Source organism: Phasianus colchicus, chromosome 14, assembly GCF_987193195.1.
Source record: "Phasianus colchicus chromosome 14, bPhaCol1.hap1.1, whole genome shotgun sequence".
Taxonomy (NCBI): Eukaryota; Metazoa; Chordata; class Aves; order Galliformes; family Phasianidae; genus Phasianus; species Phasianus colchicus.
In genome coordinates this window covers 7,684,767-7,712,227 of record NC_143449.1, presented here as the reverse complement: position 1 = coordinate 7,712,227, position 27,461 = coordinate 7,684,767, and the positions used below count along the sequence as shown (strand labels likewise).

General features: G+C 40.8%; 1 protein-coding gene and 1 long non-coding RNA gene across 14 annotated transcripts in view; one reads left to right on the top strand and one right to left on the bottom strand.

Moving 5' to 3' along the window:
- Window positions 1-5,025, bottom strand: part of ZDHHC15 (zDHHC palmitoyltransferase 15) — a 38,724-nt gene extending 33,699 nt beyond the window's left edge. For 3 of the 12 annotated variants that reach the window (XM_090150130.1, XM_090150134.1, XM_090150136.1), the window contains exon 1: window positions 382-396. Coding sequence is in view for 6 of the 12 variants with exons in the window: in XM_090150126.1 (XP_090006252.1) it covers window positions 382-446; window positions 1,599-1,648 (115 nt within the window). In the remaining 6 variants the exon portion in view is untranslated. Of the gene's footprint in view, window positions 1-381; window positions 448-1,598; window positions 1,793-2,626; window positions 2,726-2,750; window positions 2,834-4,400; window positions 4,873-4,905 lie in introns of those variants that run through there. The other 9 variants (XM_090150126.1, XM_090150127.1, XM_090150129.1 and 6 more) reach the window with 9 other exon arrangements.
- Window positions 5,026-5,433: 408 nt separating this feature from the next.
- Window positions 5,434-7,912, top strand: LOC149915991 (uncharacterized). Of its 2 annotated transcripts, none has more exons than XR_016470999.1 (3): window positions 5,434-5,510; window positions 6,106-6,152; window positions 6,836-7,912. It is a non-coding gene; the product is annotated as an uncharacterized LOC149915991 (long non-coding RNA). The 2 variants fall into 2 exon arrangements; XR_016470998.1 differs by having other exon boundaries at window positions 6,770-7,912.
- The last annotated feature ends 19,549 nt before the right edge of the window (window positions 7,913-27,461 follow it).

Below are 27,461 nucleotides of genomic sequence, written 5' to 3'. Positions count from 1 at the left end.
ATAGTGAATAGGACCAGAATGGTACCAAGATACTTGATGCCAATAATACTTACTGTACCTGCACGTAATGTAATAATTACAGGTATATGCAAATGCATAACTGAACTAACACTGAAAGTGCATTTTTCCCCCTTGAAACGTTATTCCAAACAACACACTATTTGAATTAAATATCACAGTTCACAAAGTATTTTTAACATCTTGAACAAGTAGCCAAAAAGACAGTAATATAGCTTCTACCTCCCAGTTTTGTATGCTCCTACTAGCAACGCAAGCTGTTCACAGAAGCAATGCCATTAGCACAAATGCAGTGTGACAGAGCACTTATAGACATGCCCCTCTCCCACAGCCAGGAGCTGCTGAAGCAGTTGGAGCCCTTACCCAGCTCATGCTGCTGAAGTAAGAAACATGAATTCCTCAGTGCAACATCTTCTCCATACAGGCCCCTTAGGAAGAGAGGAAATATATTAGAATTCAGAATTAGGAATTAGAATCTGTAATGCACTGATTACCCAGAAATCACCCCAAACCCCACCACCAGCATGCCGTCTTGCAGAGCTGAACAAGGGTAACCAAGTGATTCCCCACCCGCTCCCAAACCCTCCTGGGCAGAACCCCACTCAGTAAGGCAGGCTTAGCCCAGCCAAGAGCCCTGCCAGCAGCAGCACAGAACCAGCACGTTTCAAGGCTGGCTCTTCTCCGGTGGCCTTTGCCAACTGGCTCCCGCATGTGGCAGAGCCTGCACTCCTTCACTTAACCCCTACTGCAGCCAAAGGCTGACTCGCACCCACTGCAAACAAAAATCTCATCTTTCACAAAAAGTCATGGACTGGAGAGCGTGGATTTGCACAGCTGCATTTGTGCAATCATTAGCAAATACACACTGCTCAGCTCCTCCAAAGACATCACGAGATAGAGTTATTGCTGTTCACCCCATCCTACAATTCTCCTCTCCTTTCTCTCTCTCTCCGCACATCCACATGTTAAAATTAAGTGGGTCTTAACAGATCCATAAGTGGGATATACCCAAGTGTTTCCAATTTGCCCTCAGTGAACTTGAATGAAAAACATTTGAAAATGAAATTCTGGGTGAAATCTTACAGCATTGCTACAGCATATGGAGCTAATTTCAAATAGCATTTTGGTAATGTCATGATCTGTTAGAAAGTGTTCACCTTACACTGAAGATATTATAAGCTCAGTTGCCTCACTCAGTGTCCGTTCATCCTGTGATCCATAAGAAAGCTATTTAGAGGATTGTGAAATACGAACTTTGGCCAGGGCTAATTTAGAAAGTTTGGTATCCTGTGATGGTGCAGCTTGTTTCTTCCGTGAGCTTCGTATTATTCAACTGTTCACAGCTAGTAAATTCACATCTAATAAGCTGCAGAAGTTATCTGATGAAACCCAGCCTATTGTAGTCCCTACAAGAAGTAAATAACTGCTGAAAAATTAGTTCCAGCATGTATAACAAATATTTTTACAAACAGCATCTGATAAAAGGAATTGGCTTTGTGAACAACTAACTTACTCACACGGTGGAAAAAATGCAAAATTTGTTCTATCTCTACAGGCCACAACATTTTTTAAATGCTTACCAGGAAAGAAAAAGGCTTAACTGGAAACAAAAAGCGTGGATAGGCCACATCTCCTGGCAGGCACAGAGCTTGGCACTGGCAATGCAACGGTGGAGCAATGCTGGAGCAGAAGGGCATGCAGGATGTGAAGCTCTGCTGAAAAGGTACTCATGCCAATGGAAGCCTTGTTGCAGGGCTATGTTGCACTGACAACACTGAGGAGAACATATTCTTGTTAATCAAACTGTTTGTTACTCTGCATTCAGGGTTGAAAAGGATATTATTTTTACACCCTGCTTCTTCAGACAAAACAAAGGGCAGTGACTCCTGCTAAGTCCAAGTAACTTCAGGTTCTTCCAAAGAGAACCATCCCAGAGCTACTCCAGCAGCCAGGGCACATGGAAATCCCACCACAAATGTGTGTTTGTGTTGGGCCTTCCCTACTGCCACTGGCAGGAAGGAGGGTGGTGTGAAGCTGCCTGTGCCAGACCGATTCCCTCAGTCTGCAGGCAGTTCTTAAGAGCCTCTTGATGCCATATACAATACACGGGGTGCAAGAGACTACAAATCTTTGGGTGCATCCTAGAACAGGAAGTTTTCAGGCACTATCAGCTGTTAGATGCACCTGTTCATCTGTTCAGGAGTTGGACTAAATGACCTCTAATGGTCCCTTCCAACTCAAATGATTCTAATTCTATGACCTGTGTTTTATGAAGCACTGCCTCAAAGACAGAGCAACTCCTACAAGTCAACTTCTTTGCCCTGCACCAAATTAAAGTTTCTTGCTGAATTTGTTTTAGAAGTCTGTTTGTCGTTTAATACTTGAAGAATTCGCTGTGCAATCATCTGAACTCCCCACGTCACAGCACGCCTACTGCGGTTTCCCTTCAGCAAGTTTCCAATAAATAGATGAGCAAACAATAACAATGGGGAGGTTCCAATATGATGCACAATAAAGGATGCTCAGGTTCAGATGTAATAAAAATCAAACAATTCAGAGCAGAAAATCAGGCAGTTTTCAGGGGCTCCAAAACATCAAGTACACCCACCGCAGGCAGTGACTGCTCCAGGCACTGATGACTTCACTGACTGACTCAAGTGAAAGGCCCTGGGTACATGTGGAATCAGGTAAACACAGATAACATGAGAACGAGCACTAAACTAACCACAGACCTCATTCTCTGAGTGCTGAGTCCTGGGAATTTCACTCTGTTTTTGTTCTTGAATTCACAAACTTCCACTATTGTTAGAGACAGCTGGAATAAATATTAAGAAAGGTCTTTCAAGATTTAATCTAAGAAAATCAGTGCTAAGCCTTGTATTAGGGACAACCTCATAAACCAGAGGTGCTACAAATTCTGTTAGTTCTGTGACAGATTTTCTTCTCCCCCCTTCTTAAGTCAGCAATGCAGCCCTAACACTCCCAGGGCTGCAGGTACCAGCAGGGCCAGCCCCTTCCCTTTGCCTCATTGCTTTACTCCAGCAGCAATTCCTCAGCCTCTGAAGCCTGTCATCTCTTCTCGCCAAAGAGAATGGAATGACAAAAGCATTCAAAGAAAAACAGAGAAATCCCAAGCCTCATGTGTGACATAAAGAAAACAATTCACATGATCTTTATTTTTGTAACCCTCGTCCTCCTCTCACCCCCATGCCTGTTGTTATCACTCAGCATGTTATTGTTATTACTTTAAATTTGTTTTTAAAAGTGCACATCCAGCGCTGGAGGTGCTTGAATACACATTGAAAATATACAAAACATATGTCTAACTTAGACACGTGTTCCCTGGGGAAGGGCCTGTATCCTCTGCAGCGCACTCAGCACACTTATGGCATGAACAAATTATAAACAATAGTAATAAAGAATAATTTGTGCCTATTTATCTGTTTGGTCTATGAAACTGATCTGTCAGTGACCCCAAAAACTCTCGGTGACATGCACTGCGGTTGAGTTAAAACCAAGCTGCTCTTTCCAGCTTTTTTTTCCAAATAGCTTGAGTTAAAATCCCGGGGTAGGTGACACAGAGCGACCCTCCTGCTTTTGATGTGAATGGGAAAGGATTTGTCTTTTTGTATCAAAGCTAGCTGGGAAGAAGAGGTGGGTGGCCATGAAAGGGAAAAGCCATGAAATTATCTCCGTTGGTTTATAAGAAACAGCCATTCGATGGGATTTTGGGAGGGGGAAACCTTCTGAAAAATGTGCTCGTGTGATTCCTCTAGAGGCCAGCACATCTGAGCCAAGCACTCGTATCAAGCGAGGGGGGGCAGAAGTTCTTCTCTTAATTGAGAACACACTTGTTTGCAGAGTTCAATGTCGGGAACTCCAACTTTGTTTTTAAAAGTCGGAGAATTGTGTAGGTGTCGGAATTCAGAAGAGGCAAAACAAAAGCGGCTGGAAAAAGGCAGCTGTGATGATTTAACTCTCCGGACACCTTTAGCCATTTCCCTTCCTGTGCCCCATCAACTGGATTGTGCTCCTCTCTCTTGGCTGCTGCTACAAGAGGCAACCTGCCCTTCTCCCTGCAGCAGCGTTTCCCTGCAGCAGCCCCCTCCTGCCGACACCCAGCTCACAGCAGAACAGTCAGTAAAGGACCTTTTCTGGCAGGAAACATTCATAGAATCATTTGAGTTGGAAGGGATCCTTAAAATCCATCCGGTCCAACCCCCCTGCAATGAGCAGGGACACCTCCAGCTCCATCAGGTGCTCAGAGCCCCATCCAGCCTGACCTCGAGTGTCTCCAGGGATGGGGCACCATCACCTCTCTGTGCAACCTGTGCCAGTACCTCACCACTCTTATTGTGAAAAGCTTCTTCCTTATATACAACCTAAATCTCCCCATTTCTACTTTGAAATCATTTCTCCTTCTCCTGTCAAGGTCAATAGATGAACACTGCTCAGCAGCCAGGTGCCAGCCCTTCCCAAACAGCATTTTGTGGAGTCACAGGACACTAGAACTTCAGAATTAGCTATTGGGTCAAACCTAAATGGTATCTTCTCACTACCCAGAGCCTACAGCCTCCATCTCTAACTTTCTCTCTCAGGAAATTTCAGAACACAGAAACCAAATGACACATCTTCTGAGCATTTCCTCTGCCAATTTCAACAGAATAGAGCACAAAAAAGATATATCACTAAAAAAAGCTTTTAAAAATGTCAATTGTTTTTCATGGTAGAGTTTCCATATATTATAGGGAGTCTTGTCAAAATACAGGACCCAAATGCTTATAAATTCAATTACTCCTGGCTTGATATATTAACAGTTTTGTATTCCTGCTTTTGAGACAGACAAAAAAAGAGAAGATAGGTTTACATGAATTGAGTCAAACATACCTAAACATCTGTGGATGCCCCATCCCTGGAGATGCTCAAGGCCAGGCTGCATGGGACCACCATCAGACTGACCTGGTGGGAGCAGCCAGTCCACAGCAGGGGTTGGAAGTGGGAGGGCTTTAACCATTCTGTGGATCTATGATCTCTGATCTGCAAGATGATGTCTTGGCACTGCAGAATTTGAACAGACTAAGAACATCACCTTTTGTCAAAGGCTGTAACACTTCTAATCCTAGTCAATAAAATAACTGACCTGAGCCAAATGAACTAGGATTCATTTCACTTACACATAACTGAGTCACTGAAGGCCACTGACAGTGCTGTGACTCAGCACGGCTGAAGCAATTGAACTTGTGTAGCAACCACCACTTAGTTCTACTCAAAATTTTCTCCATTGTGGCTATTTTTCTAAACTGTGCAATCTTGCCTGTTCAAAAGTTGCTTTTTTCTTTATAGGAACTAAGCAATCTTTCATCATAGCTGACTTGACAGCAGAACAGTGACGTGACACTTCTGACTTAGAGATACAGACAGACAAGCAGGTACCAATATGGAAAAGAAGCAAGGAAAAAAGCAGCAAGGTAGAATGCTAGATGCAGGTTGATGTAAGTATATTCTTCTGCGTGACTTTTTACCTCAGCCTTTACATCTTGGCAGCCTTTACAATAACAAATGTGGCTTTTCCTTTCCATCATCATCAAAGAATTGTGCTACCTCTATTTTATCAGGGTAATTTTGTCAGTAGAAGGAGAACTGGAAAGAGACATTCTGAGCTTTAAGATAATTAGCACAGCGTTACACAATAAATTAAATATATATTACACAATAAATTATTAATAAATTAAAATGTATATTACATAATAAATTAAATGACTAAAGCTCTGGAAAGACCCAGATAGAACACCCAGAAATTCTAAGCACTCAGTGGAGACAGCTTTGCTTTTTTTAGATGCAGTGATACTGAAGGCCAGCATAAGATCTGTGTCTTAATCACTCTGCTTAGATCACAACAGGTAACTGGTGTCGTGTCATAAACAAATGCTTCTGGCATAAGCACATTGTATTGTACAGTGCATATTCTTGCCAACTCAAAACAGGCAGGACATACTGCCACTGAAAACCGATTTAATTCAATTATTGTAAACAATATTAAAGTGGCTTTTAAAACTGACACGAAGAATTATTTTGTTTTACCTTCAGTGTTGATACGCAGTAAAGAAAAGGAGATACTGCAGTGCCCCAGAGAGGTATGTTATAACTTGCTCTCACATAATAAAGGAATATTTAGAAATTAAGGGGATTATCACAAGTTTATGACGAATATTAATCATAACAGAAAATCAAATAGCAGAAGATAAGGGCTTGGATGATTTAGTTAAGTACAGTTTCTGATATAATCTCGTGGTTGGAGTGGTTTGGAATCAAATTAATTTTCCAAAATAAAACACCAGTTTCAGTCCAAAAACTGACATGTTTACCCATCTCTTTCAATCAGTAATTTACCTTTTATCAGTAAAAGGGCTGGAGTGGAAACAAGTGTTCTGATTTTCTTAGACCTCATTTAAAAGGAGGAAACATCTCCCAGTGTTTTTGTAGGCAGCTCAGTAATATTTAGCAGAACTGCCAGATTTGACCACAGCATTAAAATGCTGGAAAAAATTAGGAAGAAATTGCACGTATGCATTGTCCCATTTTGCAGGCTGTTGTTATGCTCAGACACAGCTATCAGGTATAGGTATAACTCCTACCAATGTTTGTTCAGAGATTGTCAGTGTAACCAGGCTCTGGAAAAGGAAGTACAAAAAAAAAACAAACCTGAGTTCAAACTTGTGGTATTTCAGTTCTGAATTTTTCATCCCCATAGGGGTGAGGCTGAAGGATATGGAATCTGGATCTGGTTCTTAAGTTTGTGGCTTGGTCTCTTTTCCAGTTCCCGCAGAAACATGTTCATCAAGATCTCCTGACATTTCTCTGCATTTTTTATTTCTTTCAATGATAATGTGAAGCAAGCTCTGCCCTTTTCCCCATAACCTTATGCTTTTTACATGACTGCAGCATGTAAACACTAAAAAATGCAAGCATAGCAACTCTGTGAAATACATAGAAACAGATTTTAACAGAAAAGCCTTTCCCTTTTTTTTATGGGAGTTCCACAGACCTGGGAACGCACATGCAAACCAAAGCAGATACACATAAACCAGAGCATCCATGAGATTTCTGCCCTGGCCTGCCACTAGATCATTTTGCTGCAGTTGGCATGTATGTAATAAGTGTTATGGCTGCTGATGCTCGTCTTGGGAACGTAGGCAAAAGCTTCTATGAAATGGGTAGCTTGACTATGTAAAAGATTAACAGGCTTTAAACACTGTCCAAAGAAATGGAAAATATGGACCAAAAAAACCCCACAAAACCACGAACAACAACAAAAAAACCAGGCTCAGCATCTTTAACGTGAAATCAAAGCACTGATACCTTTTATCATTGTCTCATCATAGCTAATAAAACTTCCCTAATTATCTAAGGACACCGAAGCCTTTTATCTATGATGAGTGACAGAGCATTGTGTGTCTTATGTTACGAAGATAAATACAATACATGCCTGTGACAGCATCTCAAGAAACAAAAATAAACAGTGATCCAATTACAGATGAATACTAGCATAATCCCAAAATTGCTATTTCCCCTTCCATGCTATGCACCTTCCCAAACTCCAAATGACTATTGAGCTGCTTGCTTTCTCATGTGCTTCAATAGATGTCTATTTTAGCCCAAGCTTCTGCAGAAAGTGGGCCCCAAAATACCTTCTTTTTTTGTGTTTAATCACTGAAAGTAGCCTCATCATTTAATCAAAAACTCTGCTTTAATCAGTGATCTCCTTCCACTCTAGGCTTACAAGGAACAGAAAGCATTCTTCTGTAACAAGCCTCTTTGCTCCTGAAAAATGAAAGATTGTGTAGACATTGGAGGCTGAAACTCTCCCAATTTGCCCCAAGGGATGCCAAGTGTAGCTCAGAGAAGTACAAAGGGAACCTGTTCTCACTGCTTTTCAACTGTGGCCCTATTTAAATTGCCAGGAGGGTTTCACATTTCATTCTCCTAAGGTTACTGTCTCAGGCTTTCCTGCAGAAAACCCTGCTTTAAACAAACTTCCCTGGGAATAAGATTGGCCCATAATCTTTCAGTAACTAACGACTCACATGTTAGGCATTGTCTGTATTTCACGCGTGAATCAACCAGCCAGATACTTAGACAGAGCTCCTAATTCAGTGTTGGTGTCTGTACACAAACACACGTGTGCACACACACGGAGTGGAAAGAAGGTAAGGTAAAATAAAAACAGTGCCTTATACTTCACAGAGCCTTAGTATCTGAAAATGTCACATTCTTCTTAGCCATTTGATTAAAATACTCTGTATGATCTTTGTGGCATCAGCCAGTAAGAGACAGTGTACAGCAGGACCACTGGATCTACTGCTGAAATGCTGCCACTGCAGAGTGGAACGCAGCAGCTGTTTTGCACATTGTAATGGTTTGGGGCATGAAATTAAAGCTCTTGCAGCCACCTGAAGCTGTAAAGGAAAATGTAGGTAAAAGGAATTTTAATTAGCTGAATCACTGCAGCAAGAGCCCTGGGATTGTTGATGAATAAAGCAGGTAAGAGCCTATTGCTAATGTTTTGACTCTTCTGACAAGCTCCCAAATCATTTTACATAGCCTCTAAAAGATGTTCTCACTTACCTCAGCTTAAATTAAGCCTAAGTCTACTAAAGCCGCTGAATTATGCCAGATTTAAACAGAGGCAATGACAGCAGTACTGCATCTGGCAACCACAGCATTTTTTATAGATGTTGGTTGCATCCCAACTGCAGCTCAGGGACCCCAGCACACACAGCCAACACTGCAGGAAGACAAAACAGAAAGGTGATTCCTGCCCACAGAAGCAGCAGCAATTTCGGAGCATGTCTGCACAGACAGGTGCAGGCAGATGGGAGCTCCTCTGCCCACTCCAGAGCTGGCTGGAACCACGCCTGCCTCTGCCCCAAACCTGGGAAGTGCCCATGGCTGCTGGCAGTGGTTCAGAGCTGAAGCAGAATGTTACTATTTAGTGAATTACATTAATCGTGACAACGAGGGAAGACTGACTGAATGAAGTAGCCCAGAAGGCCAATAGCATCCTGGGCTGCATCAACAGAGGGGTGGCAGCAGGGAAAGGGAGGGGATTGTCCCCACTGCTCTGCCCTTGTGAGGCCCCAGCTGCAGTACTGTGTCCTGGTCTGGGGCCCCCAGTGTAGGAAAGATGTGAAGCTGTTGGAGCATGTCCAGAGCAGGGCAATGGGGATGCTCAGAGGGCTGGAGTACCTCCCCTATGAAGAAAGACTGAGGGAGCTGGGGGTATTCAGTTTGGAGAAGTCTCCGAGGAGACTTCATTGCAGCATTCCAGTGTGTAAAGTGATCACATTAACAGGAAGGAGACTGACTTTTTACATGAATAGATAAGGAGAGGACAAGAAGAAATAGCTTTAAACTAAAAGGGGACATTTATGTTAGACGTGAGAAGGAAATTCTTGGAGGCCAGTGAATCCCTGGCACAGCTGCCCAGAGAGCTGTGAGTGCCCCATCCCTGGAGGTGCTGAAGGCCAGATGGAAGGCAACCAGGGCAGCCTGAGCTGGTGGGGGACAGCCAGCCCATGGCAGGGGTTGGGACTGGGTGGGCTTTAAGGCCCCTTTGAACCTAAGCCATTCTGTAATTCTGTGAAATAGGAGGCCTTGTCTATTCTCTCTCCAAAATCTTATTCAAGATTCAGTAAGAGAGAAAAAGAGAAAATGGATTTTGAAGGCTGAGCAAAGTGTGCATGGTCTAATCTCCCTTTCACCCTCCTCCACTTTCAGCAGACCCAATCCTTCTCCCCCTGTACATGATGCTCCCTCCTCCCCCATAACTCCAGTTGGAAAAGGCTGTTGCTTCCAGTGCGCAAGAAAACAAAGATAGAATTACACGGCAGCCTGCTCTGTCACAGTGCAAAGACAAAAAGTTGTTGCGAGGGTGAGTAAAGAAATCCAATAGCGTTTCCCACAAATTCAGCTGGCTCCCTGGGTCCTCACTGGCATTAACAACACACAATAGCCATATAAACAATATTGCCAACATGTCCCCTCACCCAACAGATGTGCGGCTCTTGTTCCTATGCTAGCAAAGATACGATATAATACATGTGCAGAAGACAGCTACAATTTAATTTACACCACTTGTACTACAGAAACATAAGCCACTACACAGGGCTGAAATCGTGGATGTGCCATCTGTATGTAATTGTTAGGGTTACGTTTTCCATTACATTTTCTACTAGAGGAAGGTGAGGATATACAACTGGGTAGCAATCATAACAACCGGGTCTTACAAAATATCAGTCAGAAATCACACTTTCATTTGCTAAAGGGGTCATTTGCATTTCATTCTGACATATATGAATGGTCTATTTCTAAACAATGTCACAGAAAATTATATGAAATTAAATTTTTATTTCAAATACTGTAAAGCAATAGGCCGAACAGATGGACAGGTATGGCATTACTTCATCTGTGGCATGCTAAGCTTGGCTAAGGGCCTACGAGGCAAAAATGTTTCAGCAGTCCTTAGGGGTTAACAGGCATTACATTCAGTGAGGCCCCAAAATTAAAAGATCTGGCAATTGTTGTTTTTTCTTTTAACCCTGGAAGAGGCTGCTAGTCTGGGAACGCAGCTACCCAAGTTTAACCAGCTTGTCATTTTTCAAGGAAAACTTAGGCAAATTAAATAGAGACAAGTGTAAAGCAATCTGAAATATGTTAGGCCTGAAGTTATCAGATTTGTTGCACTTGCTTTATAGAAAGTGGTTACATAAGACGACCCCAAATATTCCTCTTAGTTCTAAGCATATATTTGGCCACATAAAAAAAATATAGTAATTAGAATAACAGCAAAATTTAGTAAATGCTTAAGATTAAGCAAACCCACTAGTTACTCACACGATTAAAATTAAGTGTGTGTGTGCAAAGACTGGCAGATATCCATGCAAATTCAAGTGAATATGCAGAGCTTCAGACACGTGGGGCCTTCTCTGCAAAGTCTTTAGTCTGGGTGTTTGCATCTTTCTAACGCAACCACTCATTGCTCACAACAAGGAGCTGAGGGTACGCCATCCTCCTCAGCACACCCTGTGTATGCACCTGCTCTCCTCCCAGACACCCCAATCTGCAGAGCTGATCAGTGAGCCTTGTCAGTGGCAAGAGGGCACTAATCCAGGCAGATCACACGTGCACAGTGATACCCTAAGTCACCAAGATTCCTGAGTTTCTGCTAAGGACTAACCTGGAAGAGCATTTTCCTTCCAGGACTCACGATGGCATCAGATCCTACAAGCGAGCCCTACCCAGGGTTCTGGAGCAGGACAGAGAAATAGCTTTGATTTTAAACATATTTTTGCCATGTATATTTATCTAAAAGTTCAGAGTTCTGCCAATGGAGCCAATAATTTTACAATCCCATCTGAAGTTTGCCCAGGTTTTGTGAGGACAATTTTTTTTTCCTGCAAGGCTTTTTCTCTGAAACTTGCATTAATAGCCAGCAAAAGGGAAAAGGATGGCTATTCAACTGCACGAACCACACACTACAAAACGGTCTGTGCCATTCCACATAAAAACACTCGGGCAGTCCAGAACAGGGATTAACTTCTTTGAAACTTTGATCCCAGCAGTCCCCTATGGGTCTGGAAATACAAACACTTGTAGGAAAGAGGAGTTCTGCAAAGCTCTCACATGTCCAAAATGACGACACACCTGTGTGTGTATATGGCCCTCCTCTGACATCTTTCATGATGAGTGTCACAGCCAACACTCACTTCAACCAAAAAATAGTTAGAAAAGAATCAATGCGATACAGTTTTACTAGTGTTCACCCAAAATCTCTTGCAAAACCACAGCAAAGCAAGACTTTGATGGATAGGGACTGGATGCCCTTCCAGTGAAATCAAAGAGCTTCAGCTTAATGCTTTAACTGTTAAAAGAGGTGGTTTCAGCAAGTGATGCCTGCAAGATGCTACACCAAATTAATTTTTGTTATGCTTCGGTTAAAAATGCTTCAAATACCTTCCTAGGCCTGTATTATGTGCATGTTAAATAAAATTCAAGCCTGCAGAATGCAAGGGTTAAGCTTCTGTTCCCTTAATGTTAAAGTGTTAAATGTTTCCAGAGAGTCTGGAACTACAACTGGGCAGTGCATACTTAAAGCTAACTGGCAAAGAAGTGTTGCTTTAGGCTTAGAAACACTGTCTTTTCACCTCTGGGACCTGGGTCTGTTCCAGCTTAATCCAACTACAAATTGTTGTCTTGAAAAGACTGCAGCTTCTTTCAGTGCTTTCACCCCCCTGCCTTGTGGAGTATAATTATCCAGCAATTAACATTCTTGTTTACCAGTGGTGATTTCTAAGTTATGTCAGTGCGTGTGTGTTTATGTAAGAGATGGGACCTTTACTAAAAGCTGCGTGAACTGACCCAATGCTCTTGGGAAAGAGAAGACAAATTGCTGAGGAAAACTGAAAGATCTTAACAGCCCAAAAGGGAGCTCAGTATTTAGACAAAACACAAAAATAAAATACCTAATTTGCTTTTGTTTCATTTCTTTGAAAGACCTACCACAGAGTTGTTTCCCCTACCTGATGTAAATAATTGCTTCTGCAACATCCAGTCATTCAAGGACTGTTGTGTTCAAATAGTTGCAGCATGATAAAGTGCTTTGGAGATAAGTTTACATAAAGAGAAATTAAATTTATCCTGCCAGAATTGTGACTCAGCCTAATGTGCTAGTTTATAGGCTGCCATGGCCTTGAAAATAATGGTTCAAGTCCTGGCAGAAAGGACCAGGTGAACATTGTGTCCTTTGCATGGAGCATCGCTGCCTGGCCCATGCTCAGAGGGAGCTGCTACAGCGTGGTCAAAGTCTCACTGCCATAAGCAGTAAAACACATCAACTGAGTTTCTGTGCAACTAGGTGCATTCAGCAGCAGGAAATACCCTTCAGAAATAACCACAGACTTTAACGAGATGCAGTGTTTTCCAGGAGTATTATACTGCAGTCTGTAAGAGGGGCTGAGAAAGCATGGGGCCACTGTCAGATGGGATGCAGCGCAGGATGAGGCAGTCCCTAACATACCAAGCTAGAATAAAAGAAATGGGCAGGCATCACTGCTCCACAGACAGTGTGGGATAACGCAAGGGGGGGAATCCAAAAAGGAATGGACTGGTGGCTGATTTGCATCCTGAGCACACTGACGAAGCCTGGTCAGAACCTCTCATTGGGAAGCACGGAACCACTAGCACAGGATGATGAAACACAGATGCCACAGCGCGCAAAGCAGTTCTGTTGAAGCTAGTGACACACTTGCAAACCTGTGTCCTTAGTGTGTGTGCTGACTTATGTATTTTCTGATGTCTAAGGTATTCAAATGCGCCCTCTGCTCATATTTCAGCATCTACAGCATGCAGACGTGGACACTTGTCTGTCAAAAAGGGAAACAGGCAATGATATAAGGGAATTCTTAAATGAAAGAGTAGAAGGTAAAGAAGGAACAGATATTCTTTCTTGCTTTATGACTGTTTAGCTGTTGCTTTTAAAACTCCTGATAGTACACTGTATGTCTTTGCAATAAATTGGAGGTGAGTCCATTCCAAGAGCACGGTGGCAATTTGCCTTCATTAGAGGTTGTGTTCATTTTTTTCCTCTCTGTAGGAAAGGAACTTCTCTACTTCTGCTTTACCCCTACTTCTTCTGGAAGAGAAAACAATAAATGGGACTTCAGTAAAATGAAGAAGTATTTTCCTACCAAAAAATCGCAGAGAAATTGCAACTTTCTCTAATACATTCATTTACATTGTTTTGCCTGCTTTCCTTTGTTTTCTGTTTGTCCATCAGCTCTGCACAGGCCCACGCATACTTGTTATTTAAACTCATCTAAGAAAAGCCCCATCAGCTGTGGAAAGGCAGAAAACAGGGACTGCTCAGCTCAGCTCCCTGCACAGAAGGAATACGAATCCAATCAGGAGGTGCTGAGCCCTCCTCTGATGATGGCTAATGCTAACACTGAGAGCCGGTGACCTGTTTTACAATCCTAGAATGCATTATCAATAATAGCATTTACTTTAAACTTGTAGCATTTCAGGAAGCAAAAACAAAAGCAAACACTAACTCAAATCACTTCCATGTTTGACAAAAAAAAAAAAAAAAAAAAAAAAGCACAAAAGGAGAAAAAAAGTAATCTGTTAAAGCCTGTTTCAACACCCTTTGCTCAAATTGGATGTGGCTCATTTGCAAAAATAGTTCAAGTGCTTAAGCAGTCAGACTGTAAAGCCTTTTAGAAAGTTTAAATCTTCCCATTTATTTTCTTGTGGGTTTGCTACAAGTTTCAAATTAAGCTGTGCTTTATGCCAACACCAAGGACTTACTACAGATTTACAAGCCCACAAGAATTCTTTCATCCCTTACTAATTCTATTTGTCTTAAAGGACTATCAAAGCTGAGTTCTGGATGACGATAACATGTTGATCTAAAGCTTGGTTGGGGATTTGAGGGATAAGATTATTTGTTTTCAGACATGGAAGCAAAGAGAAGACTTCACTCTTCTCAATCAGGTCATAAACCGAGATAAGGCTTACAAATTCTGTGCTGCACTTCAGGGCTTAGAGAAATTTAGCTGTGAGCCATTCACTGAAATAACAACAACGAAGGACAACAGATCTGCCTTCTGCAAATTTCAAATGCAAGTTTGCATGTAGGAAAACACGACCAAGCCAGGGAGCAATAAACAAAGAAAAAGTAAAACAGAAGAAGAAAAAAGCTCTAGATCTGTAGCAGCATTTGGCAAGAAGAACTTGGCACTTTGGAATCAACATGCTTTTCTAGTTAAGAGTGCAAACTACACTATTTGTACCAGAAAAGGATGAATCTTCTGGATGCAGCTGGAGGGAGAAGAGTCTCTTGAACAGTCACATGGGTTTTGAAGTTTGACTTGAAAAAGCTTTTTCCTGTAACTTAAATAATCTCTTCTCCCCTCTCTCTCACCCCTGTCTCTAGTTAACAAATTGAACTCCTGCTTTAATCTTAACTAAAGAAAGAACATTGGTGTACATTAGAGATAACACCTTATTCCAGCTGTTCCCACTGAGGAAACGTACCCACTTGTAGAGTGACAGCGCATTTAAGATTTCAAAACTGTTTCAAAAGCACAGGTATCTGTTACCTAAGCTAGTGCAGAAGCATTACTGGTAGCACAGCACCTTTCTTGCACAGAACTCATAAGCTCCTGTCTGCCTTTCAGAATGCACTGTCAGATACGTTCACCAAAACATCCCACCTTCCGATTCTTAAGTACTCCTGAACTGTGGTTTTGGTTTTTTGAACTTAACATGCATTAAAGGCTGTAAAGCACTTTTTCAGCTGTGAGTAGAAGATGCAACAGAAGGTGAAATTACTGTATTTTTAAATGTGGGGTGCAGGTGAATCTAATTACAAAGCAGAAAAATCAGCTGTGACTCAGTCATTATGAAACTTGCAAATGCAAATGAAGGTACATATAAGCTTTGTGGTGAAAGCATGAAACACCCCAAGAAACAAACTGGGGAACGAGTCCAATGATATAAAGGAAAAAACTAACAAGAATTTAATAAAATAACAATCTCAGCAGTGAAATGACTGAGGTGTTTCATAGCCGAATGTAATGCTAAAACCACCCTTCCACAGCCTCAAGAAAAGCTGTGCACTACAGCAATGATGAGAACTTGATGCAGTGTATTTTCCAAAGCACAAAGAGCCAAGAATAATATAACATCACCAAGCAGACTTCAAAGCCCAGTTCCTCCACTCACTCTTTGCTCCTGTGCATCCCACCGATGCCAAAGCACACACAGATCCGAGGGCTCTGCTCAGCAGCTGCTCAGAATGTTTGACAGATTTCCCAAACTCTTACAGCACTTGTAAAATAAGTTTCCAATAGAGGCAGCGTTTTGTCTGTAGCATTTACAAGAACCAAAAATAAAAACAAAAAAAGAGATCTTTTTATCGCTTATTGATTGACGGACAGAATTTGCACTTATTTCCAGGAAAAATGCATCATGATGATAGCACAGAATATTATCCGGGGGGGCTGCAGATGTGTACAGAACTACACAGAAAGACTCAAAGACTCACTGCTCTAGAAAGGAGCAAAATCATCTTGAGAACCAGCTTTAGAAAATAACAGGGGCTTGTTAATCCTGTGTGTTAATTGCTTTACACTAGGAACTCTGTAAGCTGGCAAAACTGAAAGCACCCAATTGTAAGAGCTACTGTATTTTTAAGCTTGTGCTCCACCTACAAAGACTTTTTAAGATATGAGAACTCCTGATATCAGAATCAGTGCATGAAGCACAGTGTCTGCACAAAGATTTACAAACCAAACTGAAAAACAAAGCAGCCAAGTGTTAGCTGAGATCCATGCAAGTGCTGCACTGGTCACATTAGTCAAGTTTTCCTGGGGTTTAACAGTGCTCTTGAAAAGTGCATGGCACAGAGGGCTGAAGAAAGGGATGGAAGCAGCCCTACAGTGCTGCTGAGCCTGGGGGCCAGGATTGCCAAAAGGAGCTCCGCAGCCACACAAGTACACAGGTTTTAATTGGCAGATTTCTAACAAAGCCTCAAACTTAGAGCTTCTGTGGCTGCTCAGTGAATTAGAGCTGAATTCAGAATTGCTAGCAAATCCCAAAACCTGGCGAATTCCATATAGCTTGAATGAACAAAACATTCACTCTGGTGATACCCAACACCCATTGCAAACATCCAACTTCCCTACCCACTCAGATAATATGATGGGAAGTGGTTTCCATTGGTCTCAAGACAATTTTTTTTTTCCAGTTTAATACAAGGTAGCATCAAAAACTCATTTGCACCCACAAATGCCACATGTAGCCAGCAGCACAATTTAGCAAGGATACTGCAGGTTAGTTGTGCTCCCTGTAAGACAGCATTTCTAAAATCCACTAAGGCCATTAAGGTCAGGTCAATCCTTAGGTTCTCTGACAAAAAAAAAAAACGGGGCACGGAAGACTGAGCTTGGCTACTGTTTTGCTCAGTGTTGGTTGTTTTGCCCATTTTCATAGGGTTTATAACTTAGCCATAATCTTGTGAGCTCTTGGTTGCATGTAAAAAGATTGAAGCCAGAAGGCACATTTGCTAAACATGTTACAGAAAAAAAAATTCTTTTAATATTAAAACCACTGATATAAAAAAAAAAAGTGAAATGTTAGAAATAATAGAAGCCAGATGAGCTGAGGGAAAGAACAGGATACTTCAAGGTACTCTGATGTTCTACACTCCAGAGCTTTTGCATCAGCTCTGCCATGGGCGTACTTTATCCATCAGTTTCTCTTAGGCCACAACTGGAGCACTGTGTCCAGTGCTGGGCTTTTCAGTTCAAGACAGGGAACTTCTAGAGAGAGTCCAGTGGAGGGCCACAAAGATGTTGAGGGACCTGGAGCATCTCCTGTTTGAGGAAAGGCTGAGAGACCTGGGGCTGTTCAGCCTGGAGAAGGCTGAGGGGGAGAATCTTATCAACGCTTATGAATATCCAAAGGGTGGGAATCAAGTGGATGGGGCCAGGCTCTTTTTGGTGTGCCCAATGACAGGATGAGGAGCAACGAGCACAAACTAAAACACAAGAAGTTCCATATGAACATGAGAAGACTACATAAGCCGTATTTATACACTGCTGAGGTAGTTTCAGTTCTAAGCACTATTAAAGTATGAAAATTTATACTGGCTTTTTAGAAAAAACACACAACTGAAGGCATCAAATTTTGGAAAAATGACTAAAAGCTTATAGCATGAATCAACGTTATTAGGAACAAGCATCTGGCCTCTGTTATGTTGCTTTCCTATGACTGGATCCTCAAGACGACAATACTCAGAAGTCCTCACACAGTGACCTTGTTCCTTATGGACTAGCTGTAATCTCTTCCTCTTAATCTTCCCATCTCAGAATAACCATAAGCTTTCAGTTCAAGAAGCAACTCCAACTGATCCCAGGGCTCATGTAACACATACCATTTATGATCTCTCATTTTCTCCGGGGACTCTGGAGTTGATAACTTGTGGCTTGCTGCTAAACACCTCATGGGTGTTAAAATCCTCCATGTTTAGCAACTAACCTTTTCAGAAGCATGCTTTCGATCAGATTCCTTCAGTAACTAACCACTCATTAGTTCTCTGTGTTTAGCTAAATAATGATCTTACTTCAAACAGAAAACTCAGAAAGATTCAAGCCTGGGTATATTTGGCAAACAGCTTGCCCTACAATTAGTTATCTACACACGTCCACTTCAAATTTTACTTTTGTCACAGTACTATAATAATGAATAACATCACGGGCTGGAATGGATTTGGTAGAACAATGCTTTTAAAGATAAAGCCAAATAGTTTTTCAGCTTCAAATTTAGGTTTTGCAATAAAAGGCCTTCTACAAAACATTATACGATTGGAAATACTTTAAAGAAATAAATTGAATTTAGAAAGTTCATAGTTATTTTTGTGAAGGGAAATGTGGTAGGGAGTTTGGATTCAAGACTGCACGACATCATAAGTCTTGGAATACTTGGAATTCTTGAAAGACAGTGGAATTTCCAGAGGACTAGAAGAAAGCTGATGGGATGCCAGTTCTCTAAAAAGGTTAAGTTGGAAAGCCTGGGCAAAAACAGCCTGGTTAGCCTCTCTTCCTAGACAAGACAGTACAGTGATAATAGCAAGTGCAGAGATTCAATCCATTCAACCCAAGTCCATTAAAGAAGCTTTTATACTTAAATCAACAAAGGTTTACAGAAAATTACAGAAAACTACTCTTGCCAAACTTATTAATGATCTATTTACTGAGAAGCTGGAAAGATACAAAGCCAACATGGTGCACATTAAGAGGATTTAAAATTTGCTAAATCACAGTTCTTTGTATGTAAATAGGGAAACAGAAATATGCTTGCTTAACTGATAACTAGGAAGATCTTGACATCACATTAAAACATTCTTTTGGCAACCAGGAAGAAACATATAAACAATATTTGTTAAGGATTAATGTGAAAAACATTCTGAGCACAGAAAATAGGAAGAATGTGGTCACTGACAACGATATGGATCACTTGGTGGCCTGGTCAACAATATCACCTTCAATACAGCCAAACGTAACATCCTGTATTTAGTCTACAGCCATACTTAAGGGGTTTTCATCTCTTAAGTTATGGCTCCAAACTTGTGCTCCAAACTTGTGCAACAAGAACCCCCAAACACAATAGCACAGCCAAAACCAGAACATCAAATATGGGAAGTGTGGCTACATTATCTTGGGGCATGGTACCAGTGCAACTGATACCCCAACACTGCTACACAGTTGGTATCCACACATTCTGACTTGAACTTAGAGTTTGGTTCAGGATTATCTATTAAAGCAGCTCTGGGTGAGGATGTCCAAGAGCTACACTGGTTTAACTGATTAAGCAGAGGATTTTGTGCAAACTTGGTAAGTACTTAAATTAAGAAACCTAAGAGGAGAAGCATTTCAGTTGGAGACAAGGATGCTTTCAAATCTAGTAGATAGAAGGTACACAAACACAGCTTAGGAGTGAAAGAGCAAATTCAGGCACTCTGGTAATTGACAGTGGAGTAAGTGAAGACACCGTGGTGATTCAGCAGGAGTTGTAAAGTCAAGAATCTTCCAGTTCAACAGGAATTAATTCCTGTAGCCTGCAGCTGTTCTGCATGAGCATAGCAACCTTTTTAAAAAAAAAAAAAAAACAAAAGGAACCTATGAAGTATAACCTATCAATCACTGGTACACATCACCTTCCCCAAACTAATACATGGGAGAAGTGCACAACTAGCAACGTCAGAGGAGGGGGACAAAAAAAGCATCAAGGTTAGCACATTTATATTTTATGTATTAATATGTAGCTGGGTTGCCTCACTGTGTCTACATTGAACTGCTCTGTGCCATGCAAGCATCTTCTGTAAGAGGATCAAAGTAAACTCATTCAGCTTCTGTTAACATTTCAGCAAAAATATAATTCCATTTGAACTCCAAGAGAAAAAAAAACCACATTACATGATATAAATATTCACATTTAAAAAAATAAAGATGATTTTATTACTACTACATGCAGAGAGAATATTTTAATGTGAGGTTTATGTGAATAACACATGCTTTTATAAACAGCGATACAAGTTTTCATGTTTGTATGCATTCTTGTCTGTTGAATAAATTTTCTGTGACCTTTCTGGGATGCAGACTATTTAAGATTAATTTTTTAAAAATTCCTCGTTACCCAACCACTTTAAGTAGGTATGAAGGCACACGATACAGAAATGGACTTTATATGTTTTTATGAAAGATTAAAAGAAGAGGAAAGCAACCAGCCTCAAAAAGGCATTCATGCAATAACAACAAGGATAAAACTTCTGTGACCAACACTAACCCAAGGGCTTGGATGTTAAACTTCTTGTCTGAGCACACAAAGTATGGAGTGAGGACCCTAACTTGGAATTTCCTGGCTGTCGTCAATTCTGTCACAACCATAACGTGTTTCAACATGTTTTCAGCTTTTAAATTTTTTCCCTCCTCTTTAATATAGTCTAAACTAGACATAAAATGGAAAAAATGTACTATTTCCACTGAGCACTGATGCCTTTGACATCTGCTTCCAAGTGTTATTCATCACCACGCAGCGTAACAATCTGCAAGCAAGCACAATATACCTTTTGGAAAAAGTGAGGCTCTGCGATTGCTTCTCTTAACAAAGCCTGCCCGTCCCTCTAGGAATTAAAGCTCTGTGGATGGTCATAGAGGAAAAGTACAACAAAGTACAACAGCCCACCTAACTAGCAGTAGCATTTGCATTGTTGTTTTTTTTTTTTATGGTCTAACAGCCATCCTCACAAATGGCCAAAGTGACATCCTATACATCCTAGCACAACCAAACTCCTTTTTTTCCTCCCTCATAGTCTCCACTAAATATTTTTTAAACTTGTCTCATCCTACCATGACCAAGTCCAAGGACAGCACTAGTTGATGGGGTTCCTGAAAATACTGTATATAAAGTCCACCAGTGTCCTCCAAGGTAAAAGGTGGATTCTACTGGAACCTGCTGCTGCCCTGCACTGGAAACTCAGTATTCACTTTGTTCTGATATTTTCCCTAAGTATTAGTGCATTAGAATTCTATAAACTTGTTTTGTAGGGTATGAATAATTCCAAAGCATACAAGGCAGAAAACATACTAAACGTATTAAGAAATATTTTGTAATTAAAAAAAAATTATTCACTTGAGATGTAAGTTAATTACATTCATTTAGGAGATGTAAGAATGTTAAATTACACAAAACACCAAACATCTGAACTTGGAAAATCTTATCTGCTTCTCCAGAGTTTTGGCATTGACAACATCTGAACCGCTTTGTCCTAAACTTCATCAGCAACCAGGTCTGAGTGGTGGATATATGATCACGAGGAAACAAACACAAATCATCTCTGTTTTTTGTTCACGTTCAGTTGCAATGCCATTTCAGCATTTCAGCATCCAGAGCTACAAATTCTCAAAAGAATAGCGAAGAGTAGGAGAAAGAAAAGAAGCACATATAAACACCAAAACATCTCAAAGCTCCTCTGCTTTCTTTTTGCACGTTTATGTGGTTAGCTCCAAATTACAGCGTCCTAACAATCAGTTATTTGGGAACAGACCTCAGAGCCCTTCAAGCTTTGCATAACTGAAAGGGAATTACTATCTATAGTAGGATTTCAGTGACGATTCACTGTGGCTGCAGAAAGTCCCTTTTCAGTTTTATGTCTTACAGATGATAACGATAACTTTTTTCAGGTCTTTTGGGAAACAAATTTTAAAGAATATTCACCAAATGCCATAACATACTGTTAATATTACTGGTTACTAATATTATTTATTAGATATTTATCTAATAATGATGATATCTAACAAATGTGCGCAAGAACTTCTTTATGGTGAGGTGACGGAGCACTGGAACAGGCTGCCCAGGGAGGTTGTGGAGTCTCCTTCTCTGGAGATATTCAAGACCCGCCTGGACGCCTACCTGTGTGACCTGGTGTAGGGATCCTGCTTTGGCAGGGGGGTTGGACTCGATGATCTCTGGAGGTCCCTTCCAACCCCTACAATTCTGTGATTCTGTGATCTATCAGAAATAGTTGTGGAAACACCTATTCTGCAAGATCTGGCAATCAAAGGTTTTGTTATTAATGTATCTTCTCATGGGTTAACCAAAAAATAGAGCCTACTGATCTAAAATGCTAGAAAAGTTTAAATTTTGGTTTGATTACTAAAGTTTTTAGTTGGTTGTGCCTCTAGAATGCAGCCTACATGTAAGCGATGATATATTGCCCGGAGTAGCACTCTCCACCTTATTTTCATATATCACAAACAGCATTTCCGTGATGGAAACACACCTAAAACAGTATCATTCTAAACATGAAATTATGCATGTCAACCCTTTCTCTCTCTGAATATTTCCATACAAAATGAATCGTCCTTCATCTAATGCAAGCAATTAAAAAAGGATTTTTATAAAAGATCAGAATATACAGTGATCTTCTCTCTTAAAAATTACACATACTAGTTCAAAGTATCATTATAAAGGGGCAAATGACATGAAAGACACTAAAGCTACAACAGAGATGTTTGTCATAGATTTTTACTTTTCATGGAGAATGTGATTCAGTTCATCATATGAAGCCTTTGGTGTCACGTGTCTGAAAGCAAAATCTGCAGGAATAAACGTGGATCTCTACTGTCATAGCACATAGGAAAGAACGAAGTTCTGGGTAAAGATTTTTATTTTATTTTTTGAATAGAGTGTCAGAAACAAGCAATGGCAATTACCACTGGTAATTTAGTAAATCTCAACTTAATGATTTGTACAGCAGTAAAATGAATTTGGACAATTTCTGTGACGAGTCATAAGTCAAAATACAATGTCTGCAAACAGCTCACTGCTATGATTTCTCATTGGTCTCATATAGGACACTCATGCAGTGTGCTGCCAAGATCTTAATATAGAACTTAGCCAAGGTCTACAGAAATCCAAAAAGTTGTGCTCAGTGTCACTCTTTTGAAAGAATCTGGGCTCTGACCTGTGGTGCAAATTAACTTCAGCATACTCTTACAAAGTGTTGACACAGAGACATTACTTAATTCTTGTACAGCAAGGGTGACTTGTATGGATCATTAGGACTGTCAAAACAGACTGTTCTGTGACTAAGGACTTGCTCTAGATGAGCTCAGCTCGCAGTATCAAATTCATGTGGAAGAAACCACGAGCCTATTGCTCATACCTTTGGGTGCAGGTCAATTTAAAATCTTTTAACACAAAAATACTATTCTTTTCAGGAAGAAAAATTTTCATTGAAATATTACCAAAAAAGGGGAGGAAAAAAGAAGGAAAAGGAAAATGAGGGTGTTGCAACAGATTCATTTCAGCCATGGCGTGTGTTAAGTACGCTGGCCAAACAAAGAACAAGCATCAGCCATGCCAGTGTTCATTTTAGGGATTTACTTTCCTTTGCACCACTTTTGAAATTAAACATAATCAGTCTCCATCCAGGAATAATGACCCACCTGTGCTGATATACCCAGGTATATTCTATTAAATCTGATGCTATGGTAAAAGGCACTGAAACACTGAGACTGAATTGAGCACAGGATGCAAGGAACAGAGAGGTAACTAAGTGCGGATACTAGAGTCAACGCTACGCTCTTTCTACACGTTAAATAGCAGGAAAAGGATCCTTTGAGTGTCTACAGTTTGTCTATAAGAGGAAAATAGCTATAAAGAAACGATCTAGCATATATAAACACCTTCCAAAAGATGAGGCATTGCTGTCACTGCTCCCTGCAAACGTTTAACACTCAGCAACAAACCCCAGAGCGCACACACAGGGAGATGTTCTTCTCTCTGGAGTGAATATACAACACTCCCACAGGCAAAAAACAAATAAATGAGCAAAGGCTCATTTTAAAGTACTGAGAGAATATTTCTGCTTGAAGAGCTTACCAGATTTAAATGCAAGAAAGAAGGTGCTCGGCCAAGTGATTCTAAGTGATAATACACAGAACTGACAGGAAATTGGCAAAATCAGCATACCAGCCAAAAAACAAAAACCTTCACCTTGCTGGTGAAAAGGAGAAAACCTGCCAAAATCTACTGTCCTATCATGCACACAAGCAGCCTTTTGCTTCTTTCACTGCCTCTGAGGGATCCAGCGATGACAGTAACATGAACAGATCCATCAGTCCCATAACAACCCCCCTTAACTGCTCCTCTCACATGGTGGTAACTTGTCTTCCAGACCAAGAGCAAAGCTGAGATCAAAACTTGCTGAATCTATGGCAGTAGTCTGCCACAGAGACATTCTGCCTTTTGCTCTACTCTGTCACGTACAGAAGGGAACAGTGATTATCAAATGCCACAAGCTACATAAAATCTAGGGAGGGAGCACCAGGGTACAACGTAGCAGCAGCATTTTGGTTGCTCTTCTGCATAGAAGGTACAGGAGTCCAAAGCTTCTTTCAGTATCATGATCACAAGGAAGGTAAACAGGGAGGCTATGTATTTCAAATCAGATGTCAAGGAGCAGGTTCAGAAAATCAAATCATTCTGAGGAAGAAATACCAAATTGCTGCCATAAAGAAAGAGCAGTTGCGTGGATGGTTATGCTGGCATTTTATTTCTAGCAGTTACTCCTCAGAAGAACACGCCTGTATTTCAAAGTTTACAAGTCCTCTACGATCATAAACCACAAATTTAAAATTCATTTGAGGTATCACACGCTATCTAATAATAAAATTAGTTAATTTATTTTTAGTATGAGAAAAATACTTATTTTTCCCATTTTCCTGTGTGTTGTTTTTGGGTGGGTTTTTTTCCTTTTTTCGTCTTTCTCTCCACCTGTTTGTTTGCACTGTTTTTGCTTACTAAAGAAAAATTACCAAATAACATGCAACTCACTTTTATTTGACTTGATCAAGCAAACCCAGCAGCATTTTCCTTCAGAAACACCCACTTGAGCTACACGTTCTACTTGTCACTGAGAATATGCATTATAGAAAAGGTCAAATTTTAAGAACATTTAGTCGCAACTTCTATATATTTGTAGAAAGTTGTAGTGCCATGACATACACACCTGATGTCAAACATGACAACCACACATTTACAGTCATCATTCAAGTAATCATAAAATTATCTGAATTGGAAAGGCTCCTTAAAAGCCATCTGCTCCAACCCCCTGCAATGAGCAGGGACACCTATGCCTCCATCAGGTGCTCAGAGTCCATCCAGCCTGACCTTGAGCATCTCCAGGGATGGGACACCACCACCTCCCTGGGCAACCTGTGCCAGTGCCTCACTGCCCTTCTTGTAAAAAACTTCCATATATAGAATCTACATCCCTTCTTTTAATTTGAAACCATTTCCTCTTGTCCTATCACAACAGACTCTGCTAAAGAATCTGTCCCCTTCTTTATCAGATACTAAAAGGCCACTCTCAGGTCTCCCAGAGCCTTCCCTTCTCCATGCTGCACAGCCCCAGCTCTCAGCCTGCCATGCAGGGAGGTTTTCCATCCGTGGGATCACTTTTGTGGCCCTCCTCTGGATGCACTCCAACAGCTCCACGTCTCTCCTGTACTGAGGATTCCACATCTGGATGCAGCACTCCAGGTGGGGTCTCACAATGCAGAAGGGCAGGTCACCTCCTCAGTCTGAAGACTATAGATATGTTCATAGCAAACTGCACTGCTAGGACAGAGGTACACAATACCACACCCACCACAGTTACAGTCCCAGTTCAAGTAGTCACCTAACTTTTGGCAAAGCTTAAAAAACAGATCAATTAACTTTTTTTTTTCTTTTGCATGAAATGCAAGATAACAGATCAGCAATAAGTTGAGATTTATGTAAGTTGAGAATTCTGAGCTTTTCTGAGCTCTACTCTCTTAAAAGTTACTCCTTCTTCCTCCTGTCTATCATGAAATCATTTCACAATAACCTTTACTTGCTCTCTATCTTCAAAAGCTCTGACAGTTCTTGCTAACAGACTGCAGTGAAAACAAGAACTGCAAATCAAGCTTCTATATTTAAAGTCCACACAAGTCTTATGCAGTTTGCTCATTACTCACAGAAGGCCACATTCACCCACAGTCCCAAGCACACATAGGTATTGACCACAACCACAGCAGGCATCCATATTTCAAGCAGATAATCGTAACTTAGCTGCTCTCTTGCTGGTGGTTCCAAAATGGTGCTCCCTGAACCACACATGCATCAAAAAAAGACTTCAGGATGCTTGTAAACAATGATGCCAAGAACTGGATTTCTTCCTTTTTGAAAAGACACATGAAATGAAGAAAAGGAGAACTACAGACTAGTTTAACCATCTGAACTATTTCCAAGTTTTCAGAATAGTGTTTTTTTGCTTTAAATGGAAAAAAAATGCAAAAAAAAAAAAAAAAAAAAAGGTTCTGAAGTGCAACAAATTCACTGTTCCTTTGCCTAGCTACATAGTATGAGCATTATTGAATCTCTGAACCCCTTCCCCTGGAGTGGACACAGCAACACCCAAGATGGAAAAAGTGAATGCCAAGCCTGTCCTTTGTACCTATCCTCTGCTGCTAGATACCAAAAATCCTCTGCTGAGAGAGAGGTGAAGCAGAGGTTCTGTTTGGCATGGCGCTAAAGGAATAAACAAAAGGCAAAACATCCCAAAGCAGAGCTGAACAGCTCTTTTAAACTCATGGTGTATCCATTTAATCAGAAAACAGCTGGGATGGAAAATGTGATTTTTCTTGGCAGTCTGTGTAACATTTTCTTCTCACTGGTGAAAAGTATGATCCCGAGGGTTTATAATTAGGCAATAATTAATCAGGCATACAAGCACCTCAGCAAGTGACACAATGCTTCAGCATCTCTGAACATTTCTTCACTTCTTTCTGCTTTATCCAAAGTACACTTTGAAAAATCAAACTCCAAAGCTAAAGCCTGAGAGCCTGCCAGGTGAGCCAAGGAAGTTCATAGCACTAGTCAACAGCAGCACTGCGAGCACTTGTACTTTACAGCTAATCCAGATGGGGAAGACCCATGCACATACCATGGCTTAGTAAGATTTTATAGCGTGAAGAAAGATAATAAATGGATCCATACAAAAAAAGATACTCTGGTAACTAAATTGGACTCCAGATTCAAATGAAGCATCTTACTTCAAGCTTCAGTTTAGCATGCTATGAAAGGGAGAGCTATCTGCACAGCCTGGGCCCAAACCATCCCACAGGTCAGAAGTTCTACCCAGAGGTAGATTTCAGTTTAGTTTGTAGCTCTTGGAAGGAGCTACAGTACATTGCATTGAGCTTATGTCAAGAGAACACCTTCAAATTTATCTAAGAGAGGTGACACAAGAATAGCTTTGCTAGGAGTAAAATTGTGCATGTCAAGAGATACAA